Source organism: Microcaecilia unicolor, chromosome 2 (assembly GCF_901765095.1).
Source record: "Microcaecilia unicolor chromosome 2, aMicUni1.1, whole genome shotgun sequence".
In the NCBI taxonomy this organism is placed as follows: Eukaryota; Metazoa; Chordata; class Amphibia; order Gymnophiona; family Siphonopidae; genus Microcaecilia; species Microcaecilia unicolor.
Window position 1 is genome coordinate 111065334 of NC_044032.1, and position 27425 is coordinate 111092758.

The 27425-nt window shown below is 41.0% G+C and overlaps 1 protein-coding gene across 3 annotated transcripts in view; it reads left to right on the plus strand.

The window, feature by feature from the left end:
• MAST4 (microtubule associated serine/threonine kinase family member 4) overlaps positions 1–27425 on the plus strand; it is a 905366-nt gene that overhangs the window by 767797 nt on the left and 110144 nt on the right. For all 3 annotated transcript variants that reach the window (XM_030193210.1, XM_030193211.1, XM_030193212.1), the window contains 3 exons: positions 3776–3908; positions 21695–21759; positions 23323–23408. In XM_030193210.1, the coding sequence (XP_030049070.1) occupies positions 3776–3908; positions 21695–21759; positions 23323–23408 (284 nt within the window). The remainder of the gene's footprint in view (positions 1–3775; positions 3909–21694; positions 21760–23322; positions 23409–27425) is intronic.

The window sequence follows — 27425 nt, forward strand, 5'->3', positions numbered from 1 at the left end:
GTAAACATAAACATGTAATTGGCATATAAATGTTAGTGTTTTCTTGATAAAATTACCCTGCTAGTGGTTGGATTTAGCCGTCCATGATTGCAGTGTTCCACATGAAAAGTCCATAAGCCATATCTGTTTTACTTGGGATCTCGCCAGATACTTGTGACCTGGATTGGCTGCTGTTGAAAACAGGATATTGGGCTTGATGGACCTTTGGTCTGTCCCAGTATTGCAATGCTTCTTAAATTCTTATGGTGTTTTGGTGCATAGCTTTTAGTCAAGGACTTGTTGCTATAATGATTGGGCTATATAAGTTGGGAGGGGAAAATTACATAGATAGTTGTGAATGAAGGCATTTAGTGATAGATCCATGCCCCTTTTCTTATTGAACTTGAAGCCCAAAAGGAGGAGGAAGACGAAACTACCAGGTTTTCCCTACTGGGTGGAAAATGCAGTTAGCTGCATATATACAAACAAATCCCTGGATTCTGTATAGGTTGCCCAAAGTTGGGTCCCAAAATTTGGATGCGGATCCAAGATCTGCATGTAAACAATTAGACAATGAAGCACTAATAATCAATAGGAATCCTAACACATCATTATTTACTTGATATTCTGACTGTTTTCTTATATACCAAATTGCTTATATCTATTATGTTACACATGTACTTTATGTAATACCAATTGTTTCTTTACTCTTGAATGGCTCTCGCCATGATGGCGTATTGTAAGCCACATTGAGCCTCCAAATGGGTGAGAAAATGTGGAATACAAATGCAACAATAAATAATTGGTGTTAACAAGCACGTAATTGGCAGTTATACTCTCTCTCTGTCTCACACACACTCTCTCTGTCACAGACAAACTCTATCACACACACTCACTCTCTGTCTCTCAAATACAATCTCTATCACACTGTATCTCTCTGTCACACACATTTTCTCTCTCACACACTCTCTCTCAAACATACACACTCGGAGGAAAACCTTGCTAGCGCCGGGCTTACTAGTAATCAATAATTGGTGTTAACAAGCATGTAATTGGCAGTAATTAGGTCTTGTGCCTGGATCTACCATATGTCCTATTATATAATGTGCACCTAAATTTCATAGCACACAAATTAAAATGGGACATGACCATGGGAGTGGCATGGGCAGGTCATTAGACGTCATGGTATAGAATGTCTTTTACGTTGTCAGTATTTAAATAACAGAGGGGTCAAAATAGTAAAGTATCCAAATTGAAATCCCAAACTGACTTAATAAATTCTAAACATACGTCCCATGTATAAGGACACTATGACTCTTTACTAAGGACTTCAACGGTGAATCTTTTCACATAAGGAACACGCCCCATGACTCACTTTGCTCTTCATTGGTCCAATTTTTTTTTAACTGTTGCATAAGTAACCACGTCAGACGGGGGCGGGCCCAGGAGGAGAGAGACGCGAACGAGAAGACTGGGCGAAGGCATCAGCTGAGCTATTCTTCTTGCCTGTGCAGCGCCTTCACACAGGGTAGAGGCACTGCACGGGCCCGATAGGAGGGGGGCCCGGTGGAGGGGGGGAATGGCAGCGACGACCCCAGGAGGGGGCAGAGGGGGCGGGGCACAGGGCGGAAGATGTCGGGAGGCGGGGCTGGGAAAGAGACAGGAAGGGAGGGGGCTGGGGCAGCCTTAAAAGTTAGTTTGATTTTTATTTTTATTTTGGTTTTGAAGCGGGCGGGGGGGGGAAGCGGGGAGCAGCGGCGAATTTGGGCGGGGTGGTGGCAAGGCCGTCTGTGAAGGACGCTCCTGATGAGCGCCTTTGCCCCCTCCCGATCCATGCAACCTGATTGTTTTTTTTTTTTTGGTAGTTTTGACATTTGTGGCATGCGCAGAGCCGCCAGTATAACGCTTGGCGGCTCTGCGCATGCGTTAGGGGCCGATTACCGACGGGGATTACACAGGTTTGATGCATTGTACTTTACAGTGCCGCACTGAACATGTGCGACTTTTTTTTTTGGGTGCATCCTTCGTTTTTTAAAATTCGTTAGGGACTTTAACGTTTTAGATTTTTTAACATTTGGTTGATGCATCTGGCCCAAAGGCACTTAACTTTGGGCACCATTTAACGAATCTAGCCCAAAGGGTGTTGCTAACTGCATTTTGCAGCCCTTTGCTGTTCTGTCAACACTCGGTAGGGAACTTTTTTGTGTATTAATTGCATGGCCTGCCTTCATAAAAATGCTGGAAATGCACCAACAGTTATTGCAGAGGTTTTGCAGCTCACACACCTTAACTTTAGCATAAAGCCTTAGTGCACTTTAATAATAGCCCCAAGGCCTCTTGTTTTACTGCTTCATTCACTTATCCTTAATAGTAAATCATATAACCATTGGAGAATCATTATGTATTCTTTTCATATTGCCCACTTAGCCCAATACAGGGTGAAAAGCTGATGAAGATCACAGGATGATATGCAGTTGCAAAGAGAGAAACACATAAGATGTTGGTAGATAAGGACCACTCGATTCACTCACTCTGCAGGTTTTATTTGAAACGATGTCCTCTGCCTCCGTCCAACCATCACTAACATCCCTTTATGCATGAGCTTATATAATAGAGTTTGTTGGAAACCCGTTGTAAGTGCCGTCGAGTCAGTGTTGGCTGATGGCAATCCTCTGGATAGTTGCAGTGATCTGGGTTTGGTCTTCAGTCAGTGGCTAATCATTAATAGCTACTGTTATTGTGTCAGTTGTCACATTGCTGTTTTTCCTTTTTCGCATAGGAGAAATAAAGTGCTATACATTCCTGTTCCCTCTAAGCAGAGTGGGAGTCCTCCAGTTGCATTTGTGCCAGCAGAAGATGGTGCCTCAATATTGTGTTTTCAATCACTAAGGACAGGCAGGCTCCCTGGATTTCTGCAGAGCTTGCCTGTCCCTCACCTTTGAAAACTGTGATAGTGAATCAGCATCTCCCACTGGCAGGATTGTAGGTGGAGGACTCCTGCTCATCTTAGAGGGCCCAGTGACTGTCCTATAAAAACACATTGCTGGAGAGCCACCAAATTCTGAAAACAAATACCAACTTTGGGCATCATCTGTGGAGCGCACTACCAAAAGCCTTGAAAACGACGTACGACCACCTAAACTTCCGGAAATTACTAAAAACCAACCTGTTTAAAAAGGCATACCCTACCGATCCAACTTAAATGCCTAATCTCTGCAACACAACCAAACTAAAGCACGTAATGGACATAACACAACTCTTCCATTCTCCAATTCCCTAATGTGACTGTGCCAAATGAACTTGATCTTACCACAACATCACCCTGTATTTGTTTACACTGGAGCCTGCAAAGGCCTCTCTGGTACTGTGTAAGCCACATTGAGCCTACAAATTGGTGGGAAAATGTGGGATACAAATGTAATAAATAAAATCATTAAGAATTATAATAGTAAACAAGTGAACATTATGGATTACAATCAATGCTGCAAACAATGTAAATAAGGCTTGAACTCTAAAGTGCCATTGAGTTGCTTTACAATGCAATTTGTGTTCCAAGCAATAATGGGAATGAGTGACTTATTAGCAAAAAGGAGTATTCTAAAGCAAATCATGGGATCTCTTTGCAATAAAATTATGCCATGCATCAGCGGCAGCAAGAGGTGCTCCTTAGTGAAAATTGATTGTAACAAAGAGGAACTAAAGAACCATTCTGGGGACATTTGGTGCATGCATGCCATTGTTCCTCTATCATTAAACATGTAAACTTCATTTTAAAAGATGCAACATTTCTTCCTAGGAGTTTGATCCTGAAGAATTTTACTACCTTTTGGAAGCAGCAGAAGGTCACGCAAAAGAGGGACAAGGTATTAAAACTGACATTCCCAGATATATAATCAGCCAGCTGGGTCTAAATAAGGATCCCCTAGAAGGTGAGTGTGATTTAAGGTCTTTTTGAATTGTAAGAATTGTGGAAACTAACATTCTCAATTGCCTATAGAACATGACTTGTATGTTTTAACGATAATGATAGAATAGTGTTAACAAGTTCATTTAGGTACAGAAGGTGAATTAGTACCGTGTTCTGGAGGATTTATGATGTAAGAACAGGGTGAATTGAACACAATGCTAGCATTTTCTGGAATGATACAGTAGTAGATTAGAAAAAAAATCATCATCATGCAAAAGACTGGAATTTCTCTTCAAAAACTTGAATCTTGAGGATCAAGAGAAATAACAAAACCAGATAGATGTTGAAGAATAGCAAAGTAAGAGATCTGAAACTGAGAAAATGATATGGGGAGAAACTTATGAGCAGGGCCAAATTTTACCTTGTAGGCACCTGTTGGCAGCATGGGTAAGGGAGGCAAAGGGATAAGGGGATCTCACCCCCACTTCTAATAATTGCTGCCTAGTTTCTTCTCTCAGTCCCCTTCAATCGGGTTACAGTCACAGAAAATTTGATGTGCACTGTTCAGATGATCAGTCACTGGTATATTGGGTCCTGGGATGTGTGGGGTGCTTGATGCTTTTGCCTCCTCAGATTCCTCGTCCTCCTACGGATCCAAGATGGTTGTCCTGTTGTAAGCAGCCACTGAACTCTTATCTTTGTTCTATGAATTTCCTTTTAATGGTGAAGCATAAGGTTAGACAGGCACATTGACCCTCTCACTCATGCCATTCCCCTCAATGGTATTGTGGTTTGGGGAGGGAGCAGCAGAGGCATTCAGAATGGTGCCTGCCAAGGCCAGGCTCTGTTGGAGCAAGGTTAGAACAGTCCATGGAGCTGGAAGTTGCTTGGAGCTTGGATTCACAAATTCAGTCCTTGCAACCTTCAGAAAATATTTCCGTAGGGGGTTACTTGGCGGTAATCAGGCAGCTTGGGAGCCCTTACCGTAGAGTATTAGTGGATAGTTCTGCATTTCGGAATGTTCAGTTGACTCAGGGGAGGATATGGGCTTTTTTTCTGAAACAAGTGCTGCAGTATGAAATAGAACTACTTGTGGGGGTGAACTGTGAAAGTGGATGCAGAGATGTCTGATGTTTTAGTGAAAAGGGTGGGGAAATTGTTGCCCTCGGTAGGGTCACACCTTTGGATTTCTGGTATTCCAGTTATGTTTGTGTTTTATGTATTGTATTTTGCTGTATTGTACACTGGTTTAGAAAAGCTTTTGAATATGATAAGGTAGTATATAAGTTTTTTAAATAAATAAGACATCTCACACTGACTGGCCCCTCTGCTAGACACAGATTTGCCTCCATGCTTTAAATTGAACCAAATTTTCCATCTTTGTTTTATTTCCTTTATTCTTTACCCCCCCCCCCCCCCCCCAAATATTCAGCTTACAGCAGTCATCAATTTTTTTTTTAAACAGCTACTGTGACCTTATCCAGCATGGACGCGTAGGGATTTCTCTCTCACCAGCTTTACTATTAAGCAATATATAGCAGCCTGTATCTCATTTTTTTTCTCGTTATAACCTTCGCGATTTTTGTGCTTCAGTACAATGGCATTAAAAACTAACAGGAACGATGGCTCGCACCCTCTTCATCCAGCTTCCAAACAAAATAAGTCTGATGTCTTCACTTCTGAGAAGGCCCTTCAGGCGCCATTACCACACAATAAAACAGAGTCTCTCGCTGATGATATTAAGGCGATACATATTCTTATGCAGCAAAATCTCACTACAACCTCTGAAATCAAGTCAGAATTAGTTACTATTTCTATTCAACTTACTCAGTTTAATGCGCAAATTGAATTCCTCGAAAACCGTATGTCAGCTCATGACGCACTTCATCTGGAGACGAATCATAAGTTAAATAAAATTGATCTCCTGCAGCGGGAAATAGAAGATCTCTCTAATCGTATAAAAAGAAACAATATTTGAATTCTAGGGCTTCCTGAACAATCTGAGGGTAAGGACATGATTCAGTTTTTAAAGGCGTTCTTCATAAAAAATCGCTGTTCTTCCAACTGACTCCATTATTGATATAGAACATACTCACTGTATTGCGTTGCGGCCTATTCCAGGGAAAAATTTGTTAAATTTCTGCGTCATGATCAGCTGATGTTAATTTAAAATATTATTCGATCTAAATCTCCTGTGCTTTATGATGGGGCAAAACTCCTTCTGGTACCGGACTTCACCAAAACCACTGCTAAAAAAGAGAAAAATGTTTCTATCAATGCGCCCCATGCTGAAAGCCATAGGAGCTCAGTATGGTCTTCTATAGCCATGCGTGTAACTTTTCAAAATACTACTAAGCATTATAATGACCCCACTGACTTGCAAAGATTTCTTAAAAATGACTCTTCTGCTGCAAACTAATATTTTGAAGTTGAATATATTTGTAAAGTTTTACAATTTTTCTCTCGTTCACATTTTTTCTTTTGAGAAGATGAATTCACATTGCTGCTATGCGATTCTTTTATTATCATAATACGTGCTGGCTTAAGCTCTCACCTGGTGTCTATACTGGACTCGTGCCCCATAATGGATTATCTTTTTTCCTTTCTTTCTTCTCCTTTTTGGAATGTTTTTTTTTTCTGAAGCATTTTTACTTATCAAAATGTTTATCTTATTATATGTCACCTTTTTCTCCTTTTTTGAGGATTTTAAACTTGCTAATTATCTGCAATTCCCTTATCATGCATATGCTATTAGGTTTGGCATGATATGGCTAGTCACATATTTCAGAAATATCTGTGATGAATCTACGAATACTCTTCCTTAACATAAAGGGAATCTCCAATCCCATTAAAAGGAAGAAACTTATATTGTATCTGAGGGAAAAAAAATGTGGATATTTGTTTTCTACAAGAAACTCATCTGGATGCACAAGAAGGCTCTAAACTTTTGGGTAAATGGTTTGATCAATTATTTGTTAGCCCTGCAAAAGGTCGCAAAAATGGTGTTATTACTCTTATTAGAAAATCTTTGCCCTTCCAGTTAATCTTTCATGTCAATGATAATGAAGGCAAATGGTCTCGACTAGAAGGCTTCCTCGAGGATAATCCCATAATATTAATTAATGTCTATGCTCCAAACATTGATGATCCTAATTTTTTTCATAAAATTAACACATTTGGTCTGAATGCTCTCACTTGTCATACTATAATTGGAGGTGATTTCCGTTTCTCAATAGATCCTTATCTGGATAGATCTTCAAACTGCAGACCTGCAACTCCAAATTTAAAATTGATAAAAAACAAGTTTCTTGGTCTCAATGGCAATGTTTAGGAATATGGGCCCTTAAAGATTTTATTGACTTAAAAAACCAAACCTGGAAATCTTTCTCCGATATGAAAATTGAATTTTCATTATAAGATTCTCAATTTTATCAATGGCTACAGGTTAGCTCTATGTTTAAAAAACATAAATATGTAACTCCAACATACAGGTCATGCTGCTTCCCCCATATATAATTCTGTTCTAAATAAGTCTCCTAGTAAATATATAGGTTTACAGTGGTGGAAATAAGTATTTGATCCCTTGCTGAATGCAAATAAATTCATATACTTTCCACAATGTGATTTTCCGGATTTAATTTGTGATGTGCTATCTCTCACTGTTACCAATAACCTACCCTTCAATTATGGGCTGCTCATGTCTTTGTCAGTGGGCAAACTTACCAAATCAGCAAGGGATCAAATACTTATTTCCACCACTGTATGTAAATGTTGGGAGGAAAATATTCAACAGTATATTTTAGATAAGTTATGGGAGCAGTACAATCCCTGTACTTCTTTATGCATAAATCCATGTGGACACGTCTTAAATTGCATACAATTGATTCCTCTAATTCTAATTTATGTTGGTACTGCCAATCTCAACAAGGTAATATTAAACATCTTATATTTGTGTATGTATTCAAAAATATTGGAAAGATATATGGTTATTAATGGTAGATATATATTCCATCTTCCTGGTTCAATAACTTATAAATATGTGATACTTAAAGACCAATGTTTTAAAAGCATTCTAAAATCTAATGAATGTATTCTTGTTAATACCATGTTGACCTTAGCTCTGAAAGTAATTTTTTCGCATTGGAAGACCTTATATCAAGTTTCCTACCAAGAATGGTGGAATTTATTGTTTCAAACTTATAAATATGAAACATATTTTGCTAAAAAATCATTTCATTTTGCTTTGCATGAGAACAAATGGTTTTCCACTTATATCATATTTTAAAAATGTCTAGTGTAAAATGTTACATTTATCTATTTGCCGTATTTCATGTAACATGGCTTATGCATGAATCATATTTTGTTATATATCCTCTTTTTTTTTTTCTTTCTCTCCTTGGATTCTTAATCAAAATTGCTGTGTTTCTTGTTTCATGACTGTTAATTTTTGTTACAAGAGTAAAACAAGAATTAATAAAAATACTAAGACTAAAAAAACCCAATAGAACAAAGCTCTGCTTATAGCTGAAAACAATAAATATACGGTGTTATCTTGTAAAAAAAAAAAAAACAGCCACTGTAGGCAAAAAAAGAAAAAAAATCCAGATATCCAGTGACAGTACTCCGATAGTGGCTGCCATTGAATATCTTGATACTGTAGTGAGTGCCTGGCATTATCTGGGTTTAGTCACTATCCGGATTGCTTATCCAAATACACTTAGGACAACTCTAAATTATCCATATAGTTATCAGGGTAGTGTGCTGAAAATTGCAGGTAACTGTCTTTGACCTCAGACTGACCAAGTGGAGACCAAAGTTAAACTTTTGGATACTGCTGCTGAATAATTATTTATTTCCTTGTTTGTTTTTATATACCACATTATCCAGAAACAATCTTTTTTTATTGGCATTTTTCTAGGTAGCAGGTGCTTTTGAACATTGTCCCCATTATTTCTGAACAGGACATAGTATGACAGTGCTTAGTCCTTGTATACAAACATTACCAATATTAAAAAAGCATACAAACTGCTTATGATCACTTCCTTTTCCACAACATTATTTCTGTTATATATCGATATCTTTTCCTGTCCCAGTTTTTTTAATGTACCCCATACCACCCACTTACTATTTATTCCTCCCATTCTCTTTCATACCATTCATTTCCATCTCTGTTTTACTTGGCTGTGCAGCCAGCTCATCCACTGTTTCCTGCCTGCTTTTTCCCTAGGGCTCTCATTCATTGCCAAGAATTGTTTTGTTTTATTATGAGCCCACTCCCTTACAAAACAGTCTTGAGTGCTCACACATCCTTCTAACCTAAATGTGCTGCAAGCTGTGTCTACATCCTCCCCATTATCCAAGTAATTAACCCCCCAATGCCTGCCAACTGCACGGACAAGTTCTGCTAAACAAAGTATTTCTGAAAGTTTCGGATAGCACAAAAATCTGTTCCAATATTAAAATGCTGCAGTGCTCCTAGGCATAGATGCTTGCATTTTTGTACTAGCTTACATTCCATGAATATCAGAAAGTCTTTCTTTAGCAGGCAATAACCATTTCTGCATTTACATTTCCCCACACATGCTCAGAACAGGCTTTTTAACAGTGAAAGCCGCCTGCATGGTCCATTTTAGTGGATGAATAAGTGTTGCATATGTTATTCCTCTTCAACTGTTAACTAAGCAATCCTCAAGGCCAAGCAGGGTGACGTGGAGGGGCATAATCGAACGTGAACGCCTATTTCCATGGGCGTCTATGTCCGAAAATGGGTACGTGAAGAGGCGGGACAGACCGTATTTTCGAAAAAATGGACGTTTTTCAGCTGGGCGTTTTTTTTTTTTTTTAAGCAATAATGGAAACTAAAAACGCCCAGCTCAAAAACGTCCTAATCCGAGCCATTTGGTCATGGGAGGGGCCACGATTCGTAGTACACTCGCCCCCCTGACATGCCAGGACACCAACTGGGCACCCTAGAGGTCAGTGCGGTGAACTTCAGACAACGCTCCCACATGCATAGCTCCTTTACCATGAGTGCTGAGCCCCCAACCCCCCTCCCCCAAAACCCACTGCCCACAAATGTACAACACTACCATAGCTCTTAGGGGTGAAGGGGGCACCTACATGAGGGTACAGTGGGTTTTGCAGACCTCCAATTTACCAGCACAAGTGTTACAGGTAGGGGGGGATGGGCCTGGGTCCGCCTGACTGAAGTGCACTGCGGTACCCACTAAAAGTGCTCCAGGGACCTGCATACACGCAGGCCTCTAGGACTTGTTGCTGCTACATAACATTGGCACACCAGTTGACACCTGAAGACTAATGGCGCCGAAAACGTCCTTTATTGGACTAAGCACGCTTACTCACAGTTAACTGCAGATCAGAGGTTGTGCCCCACTGGCAACGAGTATCCCTGGTACTGAGATGAGCAGTAGGTCAGAGCTGGCAGAATGCTGTACAGTGCCCTCTTTCAGCCACATTCAAGGAAGAACTAAGTTCTGTAACGTGGCTAACACGTGAAAGGGATCTAAAACTGGCTTACAAAAATGGCCGCTACCTCATGGACTACCGGAAACAAAACAGGGCACACTCTGACCCAGTAAGCAGGGGGAAAAGCACCATGGGAGTAGAGCCTACCAGCTACCAACATCGTGAGCATTTGCCACAAGCTAGTGGAATCACGAAGCCCAATACTCTACACCCACCACATTGCTGATGTGACTCTGCAGTGCGCATAACAGAAAAGGTGTCGCACTCACCCGAGAGACACATCAGAACCAGGGAAAGGCTGTCACAGGATAGAGCACATTCTGCTGTCATGGAGGTGGGTATGGCATTTGAGGCTGGCATAGAGGCTGGAAAAAAAGTTTGTAAAGTGGGTTTTTTTTTGGTGGGAGGGGGTTAGTGACCACTGGGGGAGTCCAGGGAGGTCATCCCCGATTCCCTCCAGTGGTCATCTGGTCAGTTGGGGCACTTTTTTGGGACCTGTTCGTGAAAAAAAAGGGTAAAAAAAAAAGTGACCCAAAATCTCAGTAAAAACGCCTTTTTTTTCGATTATCAGCTAAAGACGCCCTTCTCTCCTCGGCCAATAACCACGCCCCAGTTCCACCTTCACCCTGCCTCCGACACGCCCCCGTCAACTTTACCCGTTTCCGCGATGGATTGCAGTTGGAAACGCCCCAAATCGGCTTTCGATTATACCGATTTGGGCGCCCACGGGAGAAAGACGCCCATCTCCCGATTTGGGTCGCAATATAGGCGTTTTTCTCTTTCAATTATAAGCTGGATAGGCAACTTCATTTGCCAAAGCCTATTTTGGGAAATTGTAAACCAAACTCTCAGAACTATCTAGAGGTGTATATAATATATGAATAATGCATTAGGCCAGTTCAATGCTCTTCTTTCTGTGGTGCCCCAGTGGTCATGTTTTTCCATGGGATTTCATGGGTGAAAAAAAGTGGAGATGACGTTTCGTACCCTCCTAATTTGGGCTCGGGCACAAACTAAATTAGCCATCTTGCTACACCACTGGAACGGACAATAAGAATTCTCAGAGAATATACTTCTGATACAGAATCTGACCAGTTGGCTTTGATCTATTTTTTTTTTTAGCTAAGCGGTATAGCAAATCTTTTAATAAACATAAACATACTGGTCTCTCTTCAGACTCCTCTTCTCCACGGGAAGGAGAAGGACACTTCTGGAGGACTTCTCCCAGAGTACTGATAGAACTGAAAAATGAGCTTGCGGAGCTATTGTTGGAAATATGTAATTTATCCTTAAAATCGAGCGTGGTACCGGAAGATTGGAGGGTGGCCAATGTGACGCCGATTTTTTAAAAAACGTTCCAAAGGAGATCCGGGAAATTATAGACTGGTGAGTCTGGCGTCTGTGCCGGGCAAAATGGTAGAGACTATTATTAAGAACAAAATTACAGAGCATATTCAAAAGCATGGATTAATGAGACAAAGTCAACATGGATTTAGTGAGGAGTGGAGGAGTGGCCTAGTGGTTAGGGTGGTGGACTTTGGTCCTGGGGAACTGAGGAACTGAGTTTGATTCCCGGCACAGGCAGCTCCTTGTGACTCTGCGCAAGTCACTTAATCCTTCATTGCCTGCCGCATTGAGCCTGCCATGAGTGGGAAAGCGCGGGGTACAAATGTAACAAAAAAAAAAAAAAAGGGAAATCTTGCCTCACCAATCTACTACATTTCTTTGAAGGGGTGAACAAACATGTGGATAAAGGGGAGCCGGTTGATATTGTGTATCTGGATTTTCAGAAGGCGTTTGACAAAGTACCTCATGAAAGACTCCAGTGGAAATTGGAGAGTCATGGGATAGGAGGTAGTGTTTTATTGTGGATTAAAAATGGTTAAAAGAAAACAGAGAGTAATGTTAAATGGACAGTATTCTCAATGGAGAATGGTAGTTAGTGGGTTTCCCCAGGGCTCTGTGCTGGGACTGCTGCTTTTTAACATATTTATAAATGACCTAGAGATGGGAGTAACTAGTGAGGTAATTAAATTTGCTGATCACACAAAGTTATTCAAAGTCATTAAATCGCGGGAGGATTGTGAAAAATTAAAAGAGGACCTTACGAGACTGGGAGACTGGGCGTCTAAATGGCAGATGACGTTTAATGTGAGCAAGTGCAAAGTGATGCATGTGGGAAAGAGGAACCCGAGTTATAGCTACGTCATGCAAGGTTCCACGTTAGGAGTCACGGACCAAGAAAGGGATCTAGGTGTCGTCGTCGATGATACGTTGAAAACTGCTGCAGCTAAGAAAGCAAATAGAATGTTAGGTATTATTAGGAAAGGAATGGAAAACAAAAATGAGGATGTTATAATGCTTTTGTATCGCTCCATGATGCAACTGCACCTCGAATATTGTGTTCAATTCTGGTCGCCGCATCTCAAAAAAGATATAGTGGAATTAGAAAAGGTATAAAGGAGGACAACAAAAATGATAAAAGGGATGGGATGACTTCCCTATGAGGAAAGGCTAAAGTGGCTAGGGCTCTTCAGCTTGAAGAAAAGATGGCTGAGGGGAGATATGATAGAGGTCTATAAAATGATGAGTGGAGTGGAACGTGTAGACGTGAATCACTTGTTTACTCTTTCCAAAAATACTGGGACTAGGGGGCACGCGATGAAGCTACAATGTAGTAAATTTAAAATGAATCGGAGAAAATATTTCTTCAGTCAATGTGTAATTAAACTCTGGAATTCATTGCCAGAGGATGTAGTAAAAGCAGTTAGTTTAGTGGGGTTTAAAAAAAGATTTGGATAGCTTCCTAAAAGAAAAGTCCAGAAGCTGTTATTAAGATGGACTTTGGGAAAATCCAGTGCTTATTTCTAGGATAAACAGCAAAAAATGTATTGTACTGTTTTGGGATCTTGCCAGGTATTTGTAAACTTGATTGGCCACTGTTGGAAACAGGATGCTGGGCTTAACTGACCTTCGATCTGTATGGCAATACTTATGTATTTATGGTTCATGGACAAAGTAAAGAAATGATTTGCATGTACATTCACACCTGTATAATGTCTACTCTATACTTTCAATCTAGGCTGGTGAGTACTATTTTTAATTTAAATTATTTGAGGGTGGGAGGAGTCACTGACCACTGGGGGAGTAAGGGGGGCAACCCTGAATCCCTCCAGTTGTCATCTGTTCATTTAGGGCACCGTTTTGTGTCTTATTCATTATAAAACAAGTCTAGACTAAAACATGAAGTTTTCACCCTAGATGTTTTGCTTTTGTTATGGCTGTAAAACGCCCTTTGTGATTTGGCCACACTCATAAACGTTTGCAAAACAGCTTTCAAAAATATCGATTTGGACATTTTGAGAAGAAATTCGTACAAATGCTGCTTTATGATATTTGTTGGACGTTTTTCTCTTTCAAAAGTTAGCCTCATAGACATCTATGTGTCTTTACAAAATAGGCACCTTCAAGGGTAATTTTATACAAGGATGGCTTGAATCTTCTGGGCTTGTTTCACATTGAGATATGCTAAGGGAATTATATGTCCTGTTGAAATCATGTCACATACTGATGTTTAATGACTCTTATGGTTTTGTTTGCTTCTTTTTTTAAGTTTAGGTTAGTTTATTTCTTGATATACTGCACTTCAAAATGTTGAACACAACAGAGCGGTGAATAATTAAAATTTCATAAATGGAAGATACATAATAATCAAAAACAGAATAAAACAGAAAGAAGCACAGGTAGGGTAAAGAGAGAAAGAAACTTACCAGCAAAATTGGCTTCAACTAATCTGGGATACAATGATGTACTATGCCAATATAAATAAATGGGGTTTTAATGCCCTTTTAAATTCATGACGATTCAATTCATATTTTAACTACGGTGAGAAGGAATTCCAGTAATGGGGACTAAGTATATAAAACAAGGCTTTCTTGTGCACTAGATACTGGAGGTGGCATTCCTCAATACCTACAAAGTTGGGCTTTTTCCTATAATTTGAATGATGTATCTCTATATGGTTGTAAGCTTCAGATCCAGTGAACACAGCCGGCTTCTTTTTTTGTAGGAAAGGGATTAAGGTGCTCGAGGAAACCATCTTATTTTTTTTTAAGTTATTTGTTCCATGCTGTTAGGTCTAGAATGAGTTGGATTCCCCTAGATTTCTTTGGGATCGGGAAATACTTGGAATAAAATCCCAACTCTTCCCCTGGTAAAAGAGGTTCAAATACATTAATCTCTATAAGGAATGACAGCTCCTTTAAAAGTACACCCTGATGCTGGCAGTTTGACCTTGATACTCCTTTGGACAATCTAGCAGGGTTTCAAATAAGAATAGTTTATACCTATTCTACACTATGCTGAAAAACCCAAGTATCTGAGATTATACTTGGTGAACGGTTTATGCTTCTGGATGAAGCAGAGGATGTTGCAGAAGTGGCTACAGAGAAGGTCTGACATATAGTATGGTGGTCTTTATTTTGATTCACCATCTTCTTGACCTTGTCTACAGAGAGACTTTCCCTTTTATAGGGCATGTTTTTCCTTCACATTATATCTGAGGTCCTACGCCCACAGCCACAAAAATGTGCAGACACTTATACACATGACAATCTCTCAACACCATACTAAAAACATTATGGGTCAATCTGATCACACTCCTTTCCCTTGTCTGCAAACATCCTAGGATTGTTACATTACCCCTGAGGAAGAGACTGACAAACCTATCATATTCAGAATTTTTTGCATATACTGGCTCATATAGAGTTGGTAAGAAGCTATACAGGAGGTAAGCATTGCGTTCTGGATTTCTGGCAAACTTTCCTGCCACCAACACCCAGGGTATGTGTGCCCCTCTCATGGGTGCATCTTTCACCACTTGGCTTTCTTCACAGCAGTGGTGACCAGAATTCCACACACAATATTCAAGGTGCAGTCGCACCAAGTAGCAATACAAAGGCATTATAACGTCCTCATTTTTATTTTCCATTCCTTTCCTAATTATGCCTAATATTGTATTTGCTTTCTTAGCTGCCGCCACACACTGAGTAGAGGATTTCAACGTATCATCAACGATGATGCCTTGATCCCTTTACTGGTCAGTGACTCCTAACGTGGAACTTTGCATTACATAGCTATAGTTCGGGTTCCTTTTTCCCACGTGTATCACTTTGCATGTTGGCTTTAAACATCTCACAGGCAGATGATCAAACCCCGGCGCTATTTTAGATAGCGCTCTGGAAATACCACTCTTCCAACGCCATAGTAGCACGGTGTTGCGCTATGGCATGATCAGAAGTTAATGTATGCAGATATATGCAGCAGTGTAGCAGCGCTTCAGCGTAGTTAAATGAAGCTAAGTAGCTGGGAGGCATGCGCACTAATCAGACGCGCTAGGCTACGAACAGCATGCATATGCGTAGGGCTGCTTGTCATTTTGTTGTTGCTTCCTGTCATAAAGCAGGGAATAATCGAACGGCGCCGGCCATCTGCAACAGCAGTTGAGGACGTCCTTCCCTGTGACGGCAGTTGAGGACGTCCAAAATGTGGATGTTTGTGAGAAGGACATCCTTGCCTGCTATGCCTCCAACACCTGCTTTGTTTATTTGGATTTTGGATCACAAGTAGCAGCAGTGGGATTTGATTGATTTGTTTTATTTGCACCCTGCGCTTTCCCACTCATGGCAGGCTCAATGCGGCTTACATGGTGCAATGGAGGGTTAAGTGACTTGCCCAGAGTCACAAGGAGCTGCCTGCGCCTGAAGTGGGAATCAAACTCAGTTCCTCAGTTCCCCAGGACCAAAGTCCACCACCCTAACCACTAGGCCACTCCAACCGGCCACCTCTGGATTGCAAGACAGTGCTCTAACCACTAGGCCACTCTGCCACTCCTCCACTCCCTTGAAATTTGACCATCCCTGTGGGGGGCAGTTGAGGACGTCCAAAGTGTTTGAAAGAAGGACGTCCATGCCTTCATTATGCCTCCGCTGACACACACATACCTCCTCCCCCCCAGGGGCCTGCATAATGCCCCCCCACAGGGATGGCCAATTTTCAAAGGAGTGGAGGAGTGGCAGAGTGACCTAGTGGTTAGAGCACTGGTCTTGCAATCCAGAGGTGGCCGGTTCAAATCCCACTGCTGCTACTTGTGATCCAGAATCCAAATAAATAAATAAAAAAGGTGTCAGAAGCATAGCAAAGGCATGGGTATCCTTCTCACAGGAACATCCACATTTTGGACGTCCTCAACTGCCGTCGCAGGGATGGAGGCATAGCAAATAATATACTCTTAAAAAAAAAAAGACAAAAGTTTTTGAAGTTTTTTTTTCAGGATGGGACCTGCGCCACAAGAACGCCAGCTAGGACCTGGTGTAATTCTGTGGCACTGTTTTTTGGCATAGCGGCATTCAACACCTCTGTTCATGAGGCGCTAGCTTTTGATCATCCAGGAGGAACGCGAAATGACCTTATTTACATGAGATTGACTACATTTAAAATTCATGTGCGCAAGTGCCTGGCGCGCTTGCAGTTTATGGCGGTAACCACGTTGATCATCCCACGTTGTTAAAAGCGAGCGCAAAAACGGCGCTAATGGGCTTGCGTGCTCGCGTTGACTTTTGATCATCCCCCTGTTAGTTTGTCAAAAATAGCAACTGGTGTGCAAAAACACTGATACCTATGGCAGATACTCTGTGACCTCTCACAAACATCATAGGTTGACCTGGCCATGTGTTTTTGTGCAGTCTTTTGCCTTGGCCACAATTGTCCTAAGGTTTTCATGTTAATGTTGATGAAGAAAATAGCAGTGGAGGTTATTAAGTTTTCAAAATTCAATAAGTTTAAAATACTTAAACCCGGTAAAATTTCTTTGTGAAGATACAATATTTTTGTTTGGAGAGACATATCATATTAAGGAGCAGGGCAACACTCAACATATGACCAGATAAACCTGTCCAATAATTGTACACTAATGCTCAAATGATTTGACTTCAACTTTCATACTTCGGACACATCATGCGAAGAGAAAGACATCATCCTTGACAAGGTTGAAGGTCATTGCAAATGAGGAAGACCAGCAATGCGGTGGATCGATACAATAATAACAGCTATGGATGCCAGTCTGTCAACGATTAGCCGCCTGACTGAAGACTGAACCCAGTTCAGGGCAACTATCCACAGGGTCGCCATGAGTTAACACCAACTTGACGGCACTTAACAACGCAGGTCACACATTTTGAATTAATGTCATTATATATATCATGCTCCTCTTCCCAAGTTTATGTGCACTGGAAGCCTACAAATATCTTTGGACTGAGTGGAGCTGGGCTAAAAAGATTTGGTTCAAAGTACAGGAAGACATGCTGCAGCTGTGAAAATAGTATGGTCAGAACATGTAAATAAGGTATATCTAAGAAAAATGCTTTTGCAAATGAAGACAGAACTAAATCTTCTTTGTGCAATCAGTTCATGCAGGTATCCATGAATGCAAATACAATGTTAGGAACATCTCACTGTATACAGCTAGAAATGTTGGGTTTCTTTCAGCTGTACAGTTTTAAGTGGTTCTTTAAAAAGAATTGTTGATCTAGAAACATATAATTTAGTTTAATGATTTCCTGTTTACTTCCATGGCTTTCTTTTAAGTTTGTTATATTGTTGCAAAGGGATCATCTATTAAAGCCCTTTAATTTATGCGCAGAGGAAAGGTTATAAAAAATGTAGCTGAGTCTCTCTCATTTGCAGCTCTCTTAGCAAATCACTAGTGTGCAGGGCCCATAAACTGGTTTAATCTCAGTCAATTGTAGCTGATAATGTTTGCAAGTGGTATGACAGATTAAACATTGCTGGCTAGGGGATCCGGCTTCCAGCCTTAACTTCCGTACGAATTGTTTTGTTTTGTGCTTTGCTGCTATGGCCACATTATCTTCTGGTGCAACGATGCATTAATTTCTTTGACGGTAATGCCAGGTAGAATGATGCTGTATTGAAAGCAATACCACAACAGATTCATCACATACCACACACTGGTGGCTCAGTTTCTGTAGAGTTCCCTGGGGAGAGATTCTGGCCCTCCATACCTAACCTTCCACTCCCCCCCCAGCTTTTAAATTACCATCTTTACCTTTTTGAATCGTGAGTCTTTAGAAATGGTTTAAATCAATGGAGTAAAAGGGGCAGATGTTTAATGGTATTTAGATGAGATTTAAAAATCTCTTTAGGCATTGCAGAATAGTTCCTTAGTTCCCCTGCTTTAAATGCTGACTCTCGGTTTCGTACAATTACTACCCACTGTTTGCAAATATGATGTCTATCCAAGATAATAGTTATTTAACAAAATTTCTATTTGAAATGGAATTATTCTAGAATTTGAGTTTCATGGTTTTTGGCAACCAGCCTGTCCACATTCTTAGGTAATATTTCAAAGCATTTTAATGACAGTTGAACAAACCATAGAAAATGGATTTTGGAGAATTGACTCTGCCTCTGAGGCAATCTTGCATGCTTCCATTCAAATTACTGGGAGTTTGATGGGATTGGGGGGGGGGGGGGGCAGAGGGGTAACCAAACCACTACTAAACGCTGATGGACTCAGGGTGGAGACTTCAGTACCAAAATCCGGAGAGATCTGTAGCCTGTGGCCTTTGGTTGAGGAGCGTTACTCTTCTGAATATTAGAGCTGCAAATAAAGGTTCATGATGGTGGTAACCAGTAAAAGACCAGTTATAGCTGAGCTGGAAGCATAAAACTATTTGTGCCAGAAAAAGACATACGTATGGGGATTTGCACATATAAGTTATATTGGATAATGTTTATCAAAGAAAGTTTAAATATGTCTCTCACAAAAATTGTGCCATATGTTTTTTAAAATAATAATTACACCCTAGTTTGTTACCTATGAGAATTTTTCAGAGGATTTTGTTTGTGCTGCATTTATGACAACCTAGTGTCCTTGTACCTCACTGTGAGCTTTTTAAGCAGAGAGCTGAGTCTGAAAGCTCCATGTAAATATAATTTATTTAGTTGGTTATGCGAGTGTACATTGTAGCTCATGTTTTCTTAATGGTAGTTCAAAACAAGTTGCATGTAGGTACAGTAGCGGTTTCCCTGACCCCAGAAGGCTTGCAGGCTAAGAGATCTATTTGCTAAGCTGTTATTAATGTGTGTGATTTGACAATTACCCGCGGATTCTATATATTGCGCTCAAAATTCTTTGTGCAAATTTAAGCATGCACCCAGGTTTGCACACACACAATTTAACTAACTAATGAACCAATTAGTGCCAATAAATGGAAGCTAATAATTATTGGTGCTAATTGGCAGTAATTAGAATTTTATGTGTACATCTTGCTAGGCACCATTCTGTAAAGATGTGCATGTAATTCTTGTGAGTGGATCTAAAAAGAGGTCATGGCCATGGGTGGGTCATAGGCGTTCCAAGAGTTTGCGTGCACTATTACAGAATATGACAGATCTGCGCCTAATTTAGGCACAGGGATTTATGCTAGGTTCCAGGGGCATAGCCAGACTTTGGCGGGAGGGGGGTCCAGAGCCCGAGGTGAGGGGCACATTTTAGCCCCCCCCCCCAGTGCCGACGACCCCCACTGCTGCCGCCACCACCACCAACAACTTTGACCGCCCCCTGGCTGACGACCCTCTCGACCCCCCTCCCGCTGCCAACCCTCCCCCTCCACCGCCACCTACCTTTGCTGGCGGGGACCCCAACCCCCGCCAGCCGAGGTCCTCTTCTTCCGGCGTAAGGCTTTGTTCTGTTTCTGTGAGTCTGACGTCCTGCACATACAACGTGCAGGACATCAGACTCACAGAAACAGAACGAAGCCTTGCGCTGGAAGAAGAGGACCTCGGCTGGCGGGGGTTGGGGTCCCCCGTCAGCAAAGGTAGGCGACGGCAGCAGCGGCGGGGGAGGTTTGGTGGCGGGAGGGGGGGTCGAGAGGGTCATCAGCTGGTGGGTCCAGGGCCAAATCTATGGGGTCCCAGGCCCCTGTTGCCCCACGTAGCTACGCCACTGCTAGGTTCTAGTTGGTGTAAATCCTTGCACCTAGAAAGATAGACATAGATCCCAGCGCTAGGCATTATTCTATAAATGGTGCCCAACTCGGAGCACCATTTATAGAATAACCGCGCTCGTTTTTTCGGTGCCGATTTTTGAGCACCATATGTAGAATTTGGTGCTTAATGTGCATTAACTGGCAATAATATTCTTATTTTTAGGCCAACATATAAGATAATCTGCATTGAATCGAAATGCATGCATAGCAGGTCATTATTAGGCAAAATGAATAATTCAGCTTGGTTTAAACCTTGCAACTGCATTATTCATGGAAAGTCAACACTTCAAGAGGTGATGTTTTACTTTCCTCACTAGGAGCTGCTAAAATGCAACCTGATGCTCCAAGGCAGCAACTTAAAGTGTCCACTACTTTGTTAAAAAGAGAACTTAGTCATCCATCTGTTATGAAATTACAGCACCTCCTCCCAAACCCACCCTTTCCCCTTGATTCTCTGAGAAAGGAAGCCCTTGTTTGTTTCTTATTCCTAGCAGTGGTCCTGCAAGACTACTTCTAGGAGATAGAGCCCTGCATTTTGACTACAAGAGCCATTGGACCAGGAGCATGGGGAGATTGCTCAAGCTGGAACCCATCCCCTACTTCCTAGTAGGTACTGGAGAGGAATGCAGAGGGGATGGGTCCAGATTGGGGGAGATGCAGTCATTTTATAAGAGCGAGAGGAGGGAAGTATTCTTTTTTGCAAGTGCTGGCTTGTGCCTTTATAGTGGGCACAATTTGGAGTCCACTGTCTTTGCGTTATTGCAGCCAGGAACATTCAATTTTCCCAGTTGCAGGAACTCAAAAGTAACTGTAGTGCAAGATTTACTAACTTGCACTAGTGGGCTACCACAAGTTAATGGTAAAATAGTGCAGTGGTGTGGCATTTTACCACAGTTCAGTAAACAGGGGTCTGAGTTTGTATATATGAGACAATGGAAGGTGAAGGAAGGACATTGGGATTGGCTTCCCTGTACTTTGCCCAGATTTGATCTTCTGTGCTGTGTTGGAAAAAAAGAAAATATAAAATATAAAGGCTGATCCTCTGAAAGTCTAATAGTACAGTGCTTGGAGTGCGGTTTAATTTCTGATCATGTGCAAAATTCTGTTCTATATCTGTTGTTGATGATCCTTGGCGTCTTAATATTTTAACAGTGTGTCACATTTACACCAGGTGCTATGGAAGTGATTCTCTGTAAGGGGTCACTGCATTTGTTGTTAGATTGATTCTGAAAGTCCTTTTCCTCTGTCCTTTTAGAAATAGCTCAACTGGCAAATTATAACAGTGGTACCAGACCTCCAGAAACCACCGCATCAGTTGGGGTAAGTCATTTCACAACAGCTGCAGTCCAAAGCACAAAAGCACCAAGAGCCTTCAAAATGGGACAAGTCTTTTTTATTATTTCACAACGTGGATGAGTCTTGTTCATCAATGACCCAACACGGTCCATGTTTTGGCGCACAGCACTTGCGTCAGGGGTCATATAATAATATTCATTTTATATGAACTTGCCCAGCGTCTCAGCTGAAGGTAAGAAACAAGAGCCTGTTCCAACCACGCCACTGAAATTTCAGCGTAACTTTGCCTAATGAACTTCCAAAATCAATCAACTGTATATGTCCAAAACCAAACGGGTTCAACAGAGCTCCGTTTCAGAAACTATTCCTTGTTCAAGAACCTCACAGTTGTACATCCAGGGTATCTGCACATATTCAGGTGTTGAAATAAGTGCTATTTTTTTACTGTTTATTCTTTTTTGGGACAATATACAATTCTGGCATGGTCACTGGAAATATGGACGGCATCTGATTACACAAGCGGTTGTTCGGAAGTGATTTCAGAGAGAGACTAATAGTTATTCATGTTCTCATTAAGCACTTTTTTGTACCATTTAGTTGATATATAAACACATATTGTTGTGTCACATAATGGTGTATATTCAGCTGAGAGTAGTGAGCATTGATTCAAACAGCTGTCTTTCTGAGTAGAGCATTGGCTTTTATCTGAGTCGTGAATTTCACACTGAGGATTCAACTACATTTAAATATTATAATCATTTCTTTTTGCTCTCTCTGACATCTTACTTCCTGTGTTTGAGAAAGTATATACATTTTGGGGAGCTCAGTATATTATTTACTTTCACATAGAGTTTTACTTATTGATTGAGTTAAACATATTGGGGGCAACTCTGTAACTGGGTGCCCACAATGCGCAGGCTGTGAGCCTATTCCATAAAGACATTTATATTTGTAATTTTCATTAAAGAAGAATACTAGCATAAGTCAGCAGTTACATGCCTGCATTTGGGTATGCCTACTTAAGCCATGTCAAAAATACAGAAAAATGTAGGCAGGTAAAGACCATATGGCCTAAGTCTGCCCATCCATGCCATTTACTCTCTCTATCACTCCCTTAGAGATCCTATGTACCTGTCCCAAGCTCTCTTGAATTCAGATACTGTTTTCGTCTTCACCACTTCTACTGGGAAGCCGTTCCACGAATTCACCACCCTTTCCATGAAGAAGTATTTCCTCAGATTACTTTTGAGTCAATCCCCTTTCAACTTCAAGTCTATCCCCTTCCACCTATAGTATTCTTTAAGTTGCAGGTGCAAGTGGGAGTGATACCCATAGCCCACCCATGCTCCTCCCCCTGTGACCACCCCTTTCATATACATGCTAAGGCATTTACATACTAAAGTTCTAGAATACTGCTGAGCGCACACCTAACACTTATACGCTTAACCGTTACAGTTATGCGCATAAGTGCTAGTATTCTGTGCACATATTTGGAATCTAATTTTGGATGACCTGTTATAGAATGAGGGGGAATATGTATTGTACCTCATGTACATGTGAAACATTAATGTTTTTCTTTGCTTGTAGAGATCAAATACTACTTTGAAATTAAGAAGGAAACCATGTGAAAGCGATTTTGAAACAATTAAATTGATCAGCAATGGAGCATATGGGTGAGTTAAGCGTGAAACTGAACTAATTCAGGTTTTTGCAGCCCAAATGCATGACCCTGCATTTTTTGGTATTAAATCTAAGCTGCCAAATTCCCGACCTTTGCTCTTGCTTTGCTAAGTCCTTCCTCATGTTATCCACATCATCAGTAATGTCTATGCAGTAAAACTATGCAGTGCGGGTTTAACCTAATTCAGGTTTTTGCAGCCCAAATGCATGACCCTGCATTTTTTGGTATTAAATCTAAGCTGCCAAATTCCCGACCTTGCTCTTGCTTTGCTAAGTCCTTCCTCATGTTATCCACATCATCAGTAATATCTATGCAGTAAAACTATGCAGTTTTGTTTCTGAAAGTTGGGTGAGCAATTCTGAAACTTCCTTAGGGCTTAATAGTAGTAATATCATTTAAATAGCACTACTGGATGTGCAGTGGCATTGAGTATTCAGGTACGGCACATCCCTCCCCCAAAGAGCTTAGTCTAAGTAGGTTCTTGACACGGTGGGGAATAGGTATGTTTTTTGGTTACCTGACATTGAAAATTACCTAAACTTGAACCCATATCTCAGCCTTGATTTGTGCCTCAGCTTAACAGTTCTCTCTGTCTTCAGTTATTGCGTCTTTTGTTCTTATTTCCTCTTAATTTTTGGTTTCATGTTCTCTCTCCTTTTTGAGGTCTAATAGGATCTATCATTGTACATGATTAAGTTATCTGTAGCAATTTTCAGTGCACTTTTCTTTTCTTGTTAATGAGAGGCAGATGATTGAAACTCAAAATAAAAAAGAAAAGAAATAGAAAGCAACTTACCTAAGGTCAAAGGAAGGGGTAGTAGAAGACTCAAAATGTGAACCTGGTTATGTTAGTTCTCAGCCTGCTGCTCTACCCACTGGACCTTTCTCCCTCCTTGTACTTGTGTGACTTCCAACTATTTTCAAAATCAAAACTTCTTGCAGTTTCCCTTTGAAAATTTGGTCAGTGTGCATCTCGGCCATCGTTACACACTGATAGCAACCACACTCTTTTCACCTATAAAGTAAAGGCAATTTTATAACTGAGTGTTTGCAGTTACACATGCTTTGCACATGAAAGTGCACAGAAAAGCAGTGCTTAAGCACACTAATGCTCTATGAGTTATTTTATAAGATGGCATGTGCTATAGTGTATAACTGCAAAAGGGATGTACATATGGACAGAGCATGGAAAATGTATGGACTTGTTTCCATCTTACAGGCACAACTTATAAAAGGGAAAGGAAAGAAGATGGGACTTGATATACCGCCTTTGTGTGGTTACAGTCAAAGTGGTTTTACATATTATATACAGGTACTTATTTTGTACTGGGTTAATGGAGGGTTAAGTGATGCCCAGAGTCACAAGGACATGCAGTAGGACTTGAACCCAGTTCACCAGGATCAAAGCTCACTGCACTAACCACTAGGCTACTCCTACATTCCCTATATATAGAATTCTATAAGTTACACATGTTGCATGATACCCTTAGGCATGCCCATTTACACCAGCCATAGACTAGAGTAAAAAGCCATGCCTAAATTTAGGCATGCCAGTGCGGGTTTAACCTAATTCAGGTTTTTGCAGCCCAAATGCATGACCCTGCATTTTTTGGTATTAAATCTAAGCTGCCAAATTCCCGACCTTTGCTCTTGCTTTGCTAAGTCCTTCCTCATGTTATCCACATCATCAGTAATGTCTACCCCTTACAGATTTTGGTATGATTCGCAGAGTGTCAAAGCTTAACAGACAGCCCTTCAGCAATATCGCTTACAAAAATGTTAAAAAGAACCTTGTGGCACACCACTGATAACCATCCTTTTCCTCAGAATGAGTCCATTTACCACTACCCTCTTCACCTTCCACTCAACCAGTTCCTAAGCCAGTCAGTCACTTTAGAGCCCATACAGAGGGCATTCAGTTTATTTATTAGTCAACTATGCAGAACCGTGTCAAAGTCTTTTCTAAAATATAAATACACCACATCTAGCACTTCCCTCGATCCAGCTCTCTGGTCACTCAGTCAAAGATATTAATCAGATTTGTCTGACAAGATCTGCCTGTAGTGAAACCATGTTCCCTTGGGTCCTATAATCGATTGGATTCCAAAAGCTTTACTATTCTCTTTTTTAAAAGCATTTCCATTAATTTACTTACCACAGAAATCAAACTTATTGGACTGTAGTTCCCCACCTCTTCCTTCTGCATTTGTGGAGAAGGGACCACATCTGTTCTCCAGTCCTCCGGGACCATTCCTGACTCTAGAGAAGCATTGAAAAAGTCAGACAACGAAGCTGCTAAACTTCCCTAAGTTCCTCCAGTACCCTTGGATGTATACCATCCGGCTCCATCGCATTTTCCATCTTTAGTTTAGCCAGCTCCTCACAAATACAATCCTCTCAAAATCGTTGACTGCCACCCCTCAATTCCTCTTTGTTTTTGTCTTCTGAGGTCCTGCTCCAGGTCTTTCAGCTGTGAACACAGAACAGAATGTATGTTAAGAAATGCTGCCTTATCTTTATCAGCGTTCTACATATTCCTTCCCTTCACCTTTGAGTCTCACATTAATACTTTTGCACTTCTTCCTATCACTAAAAAAAATGTCTTGTTCCCCTATTTTACCCTATTGGCTATTTTTTCTTCCAATTGCATCTTTGTTTTCCTGATTACTCTACCAGCTTCATTTAGCTTTTCCAGATATTGTCACCTGTCTTCCTCTTTTGGCAATCTCTTGTAGTTTATAAAGGCTAACCTATTTTCCTTACCTTTTCAGCTACTACTTTTGAAAACAAAAGCAGCCTCCTTTTCTTCTTACTTTTATTTACTTTCATAGCAAAAAGATTTGTTTCCCTTGTAATAGCGCCTTTCAGTTTTGCCCACTGCTTTCCAACTTCTTCCAGATGTTTCCATCCAGACAGCAGTTCTTTTTAGAAAACCCTCCACCTATGTTGATATTAAACCGCACCATCTGGTGATCACTACTACTACTACTTAACATTTCTAGAGCGCTACTAGGGTTACGCAGCGCTGTACAAATTAACTATAAAATCAGAAACACTCTATTAGTAAGCACTAAGTCCAGTATGACCCCATCCTGCATGGGTTCCATTACCAACTGCTGGAATAGTTCCTCCTCTAAAGAATCCAGAATATCCAAGCTTCTAAAAGACCTCGCAATAGGGATACCCTAATCAACATCCAGCTATCTGCGCATCTATATATTCGTCTCCAGGATGTGAGCTTCTCTGGCTTGGCCTTTACCCTCAACAGGGAGTATCGCTGAGAACATCACGTGTGCACCTGTTTGCTTCACCCTCTCTCCCACAGCCATGAACTCATTTTTGATATTTTTGTAGGGGGGACCTAGCAGTATCATTTGTACCAACATGGATGAGCAACAATGGATAGTAGTCATTATGCTCGATGAGTCTCGGCAAGCGCTCTGTAACTTCTTGAATTTTGGGACCTTGCAGACAGCATATCTCCCGGGACATTATGTCTGTTTGCAGATAAACACTTCTTTACCCATCAGAAGAGAATCGCCAACCACCACTACATTTTGCCTCTTAGTGATCACTGATCCAGTAACTTTGGGGATTTCGAGCTCCGATTCCTCGTCTCTCTGGGATGCTCTCACCCCTCCACTTCCAGGGCTGCATATCAGTTCATCAGTTCGAGGGCAGATTGAGTCATAGTATTGATCCTGCAGGGTTTTGTGATCAAGTCCCATTGTCCTCTTTCAGCATAGTTTCTTCCCCACTGCTGGAAATCTTTGATGCTTCATGAAGTGTTTCATTGATGTATTTCTCATTTTCACGGACACTTCTCAACTTTGCCATCTCATCTCTGTTCTTTCACTTCTTTCATGAGGGATTGAAACTGAAGACATCTTGCACATGGAACCAGCCCCTCTCCTGGGATCACATTTTCTGTTTGAACAGAGGCAGAAACTGTAACTGGGGCAACAGCTTTGGTGACACAATGTTTCCCAGTCATACTGCAGTTTCAGAA